The 6,768-nt window shown below is 39.7% G+C and overlaps 2 protein-coding genes across 3 annotated transcripts in view; both read right to left on the bottom strand.

Moving 5' to 3' along the window:
- Apbb1ip (amyloid beta precursor protein binding family B member 1 interacting protein) overlaps positions 1-6,768 on the bottom strand; it is a 127,922-nt gene that overhangs the window by 110,188 nt on the left and 10,966 nt on the right. The gene's annotated exons all lie outside the window — the stretch shown is intronic.
- Positions 3,887-4,173, bottom strand: LOC101578974 (putative 60S ribosomal protein L37a). Its single transcript, XM_004641880.2, has one exon. The coding sequence runs from the start codon at positions 4,163-4,165 to the stop codon at positions 3,887-3,889; it is 279 nt and encodes a 92-aa protein (XP_004641937.1). The 5' UTR covers positions 4,166-4,173.

Here is a 6,768-nt window from a genome sequence, read left to right on the forward strand (position 1 = left end):
TCTTTCTCTCTTTCTTTCTTTTTGTATTTAGTGCAGAGTTTACAGGGTCTCACTACACAGATCAGACTCATAGTGATCCTCCTGTTTTCAGTTTCCCAGATGCTGGGATTATAGGTGCGCACCACCACGCCCAGTCTCAATGGCTGTCTCAGTGTGCCTTGGGGGCGGGGCGGGGATGGCAGGCCAGGGATCAAACCTCTGACCTCTGAGTCTGCCTCAGCAGGAGCTTTAATCCACTGAGCTAGCTGGTGAGCCCTTATCTTTATTTATTTATTTTTTTTATGATATTGTTGCAATAGAAAAGTTTCAAATTTGGACATAGTCTAATTTATTCATTTTTCTCTTTCTCCCAAGATTTTTGGAGATCTTGTCCTATATTTTCTTTGAGTTTTATAATTTCTATAGTTTTATCCTTATGTTTAGGTTTATGACCCATTTTGAGGGAATCTTTGTGTAGAACGTCATTATTTTTTAATGGATACTACTGAAAGCAGAATTTTTTATAGTTTAGGAGGTAAAAAAGTGCTCTTTTTCTGTGACGTGAAAAATTACAGCTCATTGAACATTCAAATAAAAATACTGTGTCTCTTATGCAAATTAGTGAATCAATAGCTATGATAACATAAAAAGGAACTACAGTGGTAAGTACGATACCAGTGTAACCCAGGATCAATTAAAATGAATTAAGGTAAATTCATAAAAATGCCTTCAAAGAACTAGACTCCAGTAAATCTGGTATAGATTGAGTGTGTCCACTGAGAGATTATGTATTAATATGACACAGGGGTGGCCAGATAGCTCACCACATTACAGTGCCTCCAAGCAGGTGCAGGGGCTGGGTCTTCAATCCCTGGGCCTGCCATGCTGGCCCTGCCCTTGGAGTGTGCTAACACAGTGATTGAGACTGGGCGTGATGGTGTAAGCCTGTAATCCCAGCTCTTAGGAGGCTGTAAATAGGTAGATCGCTGCAAGTCCATTCTAGTAGTGAGACCCTGAACACCCTGTAGACCCTTCCCTAAAATACAAAAAAAAAACAACAAAAAAACCATGGCAGCTTATTTTTCCTTTACACGCACATACACACACTCACACATGCATGCTTGCACAGACACACACACATGTGCACTCCCAGAAGTTAGAAATCTCCACGTTGGGGATGCAGCTTAGTAACAGAGCACTTGCCAACCATGCACAAGGTCCTAGGTTCAATCTCCAGTATACGATTAAAATCCCCTCAAGTTTGTTTCTCAATAAAATTATGAAAAAAAAATTAAAAAAAAATCCCCTCAAGTTCTCAAGTAGTTGAATCAGCAAATGCAGAATAAAATTCAACTTCTGGAAGTATATATATATCTGTATATATTTTACATAACTGTTACTGTGTGGATTGTACCAGGTTAAACTGAAAAACCTCAACATAAAATATCTTTTGCATGATATATTCATAGTGCCTAACTGGCTAGCTCATGCGTACACTTCAGTTACGGAGCACACATTTGTCTTCTTGGTATCTCTTTCATTTGTCTATTGGTAAATAATCCGAACCACCCTGTACCATTCAGCTCACTGGCTTTGCAGGTTCCCAAGCAGCACATATAAAGCTCTGTGGAAGGGAGTGCTAGATTATGGAGGATCCTGCAGTCTCTCCAAGGTCCACTTCCATTAGTGGCAACCGCCCTATAGAGGCCTTTTTCTGGAGTGGCCTATAAATTCTGCACTACTTGCACTGTGGTCTGGGGGAAATGAAGCAGCAGCCAAAGCTGGCCCACAGGCTATCTGAGTTCTCTAGGTCCAAAGGGAACAAACAAATCCTGATTCTGACAAGTCCATGTCAACCAGAGAACAACCAGCTGAAGGTGAAGGAGTGAACAGCAGGGAGGCTGGCGCTGCTGGGCACAGAGGCCTGGAAGCAGAGTCATGTCTCAGAGCTCACTGCCACTGGTGTGCTCAGATGCAGCCCACTCTCCCAGCTAGCTGGAGAGCTGCTCAGAATATCGGAGGGTCAGAGCATGGGGTCATCCGCACTTCATCCCACCCAGCTTCAAATGCATCTCCACCTTTCTCCTCTCACTAAGTCTTTTCTTAAAGTGTCTGAGTGGAGGCAGAGATTCATCCCAAGACTCCCAGGGGAAGCCTGAAACGGTGCCTTGTACTGAACTTCATACCTTTTCCTATATGGACAAACCTAGAATTAAGCTTAATTTATTAAATTGAGTACAGAACAATGTTAGCAGTAATATTAAAAACAATTATAACAATGTGCTATAATAAAATTGCTAGCATCATACTTTTGAGTTTTAAAGTTATTATTAAATAAAATAAGGATGATTTGAACACAAGCATCATGATATCATAACCGTGATTTATTTGAATACCTACACAGCAACCAAAAGACTGAGGGGTAGGCAGTGTATACAGGGAAGACACTCTGGACAAAAGATAATGTACATCCCTGGTGAGATGGTATGAGATTTCATCAGCCTCCTTGGAACTATGTGCAATTTAAAACTTACAACGGCTTATTTCTGGAATTTTCCATTTAATATTTTCAGTGGTTAACTGTGGGTAACTAGAATTGTGAAACATGAAACTATTTTTTTGGGGGGGACTACTATGGTTCATTTCTATTCCCTAAATACATTACTTGTATGACATCTGGGGTGCTTTTCCTGCTTTTCTCCCCTCATATAAATCTTATCTGCTATACAATCCCAGTTCAATGTTCATACTTATATCCTAGAGACTTATGCTGGTCACGAATCCTATAGCAGCAGAGTTAGGATTATGACATTGTCAGTTGATGATATGACTTGTGGTTTGTCTGTTTCTTTATCACATTATATGTCTCCTTATATGTAATATATATATAATATATATATATATATATATATATATATATTAGTTTTCTACTACATTACAGGGCAGAATTTATACCTCAACTCTCTCAGTAGTGGCATAGTGCTACTATAGTAACACCACTTTAAGAATAGTAAGAGTTATAAATATATGGAACTATATTACTATAGGTCAAATACTAAAATATCTCAATTTTACCCTACAAAGTACTGAGGAATTACTTTGTGTGAGGTCTCACAGTCAGCAAAGAGTGTGGCTAGAGTGTGCCTGAGCTCAGGCTAAAGTTCACACCTGCTGTTGCCACAGCACAGTGCCTTCTGAAACATGGATTGCAATTATTAGGGGGTAGGCACTGGTGAACCTCCTGTTCCAACCTCTGTTACCTTGTTGATTCATCCAACTCTAATAAAATTGAGTGTATGTGTCTTTTATACCACACTGTGAGTTCAAGAACAGAATCTTATATTTTCTTCTAAGTGTGTAACATACAACTTGTATTCAGTAAATTTACTTAGCTATTAGGTTATTTTGGAGAAGTTATTTAACTTCTCTGTTTGTTTAGTCCCTTATCTGTAAAATGACAATGAAAATAACTTCTATCTGAGGTAATAGAACAGCCTTTAAGATTTGATTCATTTTTATGTAAGGTATAAACATGCTTTAATTTTTGTCTAATACTATGTTAGATACAGTTCATAAAGCATTAAAAATTGCTGGTTATTTAGAAAGTTTCTGAAATTGAAGTTCATAATTGATAAACTTGAAATTTTACAGGATCACAAACATGCCACCAAATATATTGCACACAAGGCCATTTATTTACTAATGCAACCTCAAACCCAAATAAATGCTTTGTTTTGAGAAGTGTTTACAGTTGAGACCCTCTAATATGCCCTCATTCAATGGCTTTAAGTCACCTACTTTAGGCTCTTACGTAGGAAGTCTCCATTTATACTTATTCTGTTCATTTTGTTTTACATAGATTAACCCATTTATTATAGGCTAGAGATGTCTCAAATAGTAAAAGCTTCTACTGGTCTTTCAATTTCTTCAGTCTTCTGATGGCTGACTTGACTGTGACCGCCGAAGTGGTATTGTAGGTCCAGGCGCCACCAGCCACGGTCTTCATGCAGGAGCCACAGTGCCAGATCCCCATGGCCCGCCTCTTCATCTTGGTCTTGCCAGAGAATGAGCAGGTGTACTTGGCGTGCTGGCTGATTTCAATCTTCTTCACCATTTTCCGGAGGGAAGCACCATAGCGAGTCCCGTATTTACCGACAATGCCGACCTTCTTGGTGCGCTTAGCCATGTTGATGTGACGAGGCTCAAAGCCAGAGTATTGTTCATTTTTAAAACTAGCTCATGTCTGTGATACATAATAAATACACTATGTGGGGGGCCTCAGTACACACACATAGTGCCTCCTTTACTTTCTTTTCTCCTCTGTTTCTGCTTGTCTTTCCCACTCACACACTCACTTCCCATCTCCTGGCTTCTATCATCTATCTTTTCTTTTTGTATTTTAGTACAGGGTCTACAGGTTCTCCCTATGTAGACTGGACTTGTAGTGACATGCCTGTGTTCAGCCTCCCAAGAGCTGGGATTACAGGCGCGTACTACCACGCCCAGTCTCAATCACTGTCTCAGCGCACCCAGGGTACAGAGATGGCACGACATGGAGGGGATCGAACCCCAGCCACTGCCTCTGCCTAAGCAGGCACTTTCATCCATTGAGCTATTTGGCCAGCTCTTATTTTAAAATAATTATTTATACCTGGAGTTTCTCATGTTTATTGCTTTTAAGTATTGACTAAAGTAAACTATTTTTCATTTTTGAACAATCTTGCTTTCATCCATATAATTTTTTTTTTAAATGTATTTGGTTGTTGCAGGGTTTTACTATGCAGCTCAGACTCATGGTGATCCTTCTGCTTTCAACCTCCCCAGTGCTGGGATTGCAGTCATGCACCACTATGCCTGGACTGTGTGGCCAGTTCAGCTCACCATAGGAACAGGGCTGGTGCAGCATGTGGTGCTGGGGATTGAACCATGGCCCGTGTGCTTGCCTAAGTTTCCCTAAACAGGCTTTCTGGCCCTTCCATATAATCTTAAAGCATTAGAACTAGGAGAAAATACCTTAGTTTATCTTAATCCAATCTTTTCATTTTATAATCAGGGAAGATAAACTATTATCTTACAGTCTTTATTAATTATTCATTATCCTGAAAAAGGATCTGAGACAACTTTTAGATACAACACAAGAGGATAGGAAACAATAAGATTGTAACAGTGGCTGCATTGGCCACAAATACCGCTCTGAGAGCTCTGAGAGTTCAAGCGGCAAACTCAGGATGCAATCACTACAAAATCAAAGAGGCCCCTGAGCTATACTGTATCACTTTGGTAAAGCACCGAGCTTCCACTGAGGGCTGAGAACAATGCTTCAACCCATTACATTCCTAGAAGCAAACAACTGATTCCCAGCCTCCTCTTTCTTTTGTGCCTCCCACATCAGCTCTGCACTGCATATGAAAAAAGATTATTTAAAACGAAACAGCTTTCTCATTTCCGAAAACTCTTCTTTTTAGATTTTTTTATTATCTAAAGAGAATACAAAATAGTAAAAAAAAAATTAGAAATGATATAGAACTTCACTAAATAAAACAACAGGAATTCAACAGTGATTGCTCTATTGCATAATGTCTTCAAATTTATTTCAGATTACCAGATACAAGCATGCAATATTGGTAAAAGTTATAAGAAATTAAAAAGGGCAAGGAAAAAATATTAAGCATCAACTGCTCTCCTTTGCACACCACCAGCTGAAATCAGCAGTACAATTATCCAACCATCCTGCATACATACATAAATATATCTTTCTCTCCCTTTCTCCATCCCTCTTTCCCTCCCTCTCCTGTCCTTTTCCTCATCTCAGTTGTTCCTTCCCTTTGAACAGCTTCATTCCTTTGACAATATCTATTGTATCTTTCAGATTTCATTTACTCTTTCAGGTTCTTACACTAGGGAGACAATATGATGTTTACACATATGGGTCTGACTTATTTCACTTGTGACTATGGTCTCTAGTTGCATTCATTTACCTATAAAAGCCCCGAGTTCATCTTTATAGCTGAGTAATACTCCATTGCATAAAAATACCACTTTCTTGTGTGTGTATTTTAGGGAAGGGTCTACAGGGTGTTCGGGGTCTCAGTACTAGATTGGATTCATAGTGATCCACCTGTTTAGTTTCCCAAGAACTGGGATTACAGGTGTGCACCACCATGCCCAGTCTCAGTTTCTGTCTCAGCATACCTCTGGGGCAAGGCAGGCACAGCAGGCCTGGGGATTGAACCCCTGGCCCCTGGACCTACTTGTAGGCACTTTAATCTGCTGAGCTATTTGGCTGGCCCAACACCGCATTTTTTAAAAATCCATTCCTCAGTTGATGGGCATCTTGGTTGTATCCAAGATTTAGCTATGACAAATTGTATTGCTATAAACATGGGTGCACATATATCACTGTGGTATGATGTTTTCAGCTTTTCTGGGAAAATACCTAGAAAGGGAATAGCTGGGTTGAATGGGAACTCCAATCCCAGCTTTTTAAGGAATCTCACAATGATTTCCACAGTGGTTGTACCAGTCTACACTCCCACCAAAAGTGGAGAAGGGTTTTCTCCCCACAGCCTCTCCAGCATTTCTTATTAATTGATTTCTTTACCACAGTCATTCTTTCTGGGGTGAGATGGTATGTCAGTGTTGTTTTAAATTGCATTTCTCAAATGACCAGTGCTGTGGAACATTTTTTCCTGTATTTATTTGCCATTAGTATTTGTTCCTCTGAGAAGTGTGAATTCATTTCAGATGCCTAGTTTTGGATTGGGTTTTTGAATCTGGGAAGGGGCTGAT

The sequence above is a fragment of the Octodon degus genome, unplaced genomic scaffold (genome assembly GCF_000260255.1).
Source record: "Octodon degus isolate 3935 unplaced genomic scaffold, OctDeg1.0 scaffold00145, whole genome shotgun sequence".
NCBI lineage: Eukaryota > Metazoa > Chordata > Mammalia > Rodentia > Octodontidae > Octodon > Octodon degus.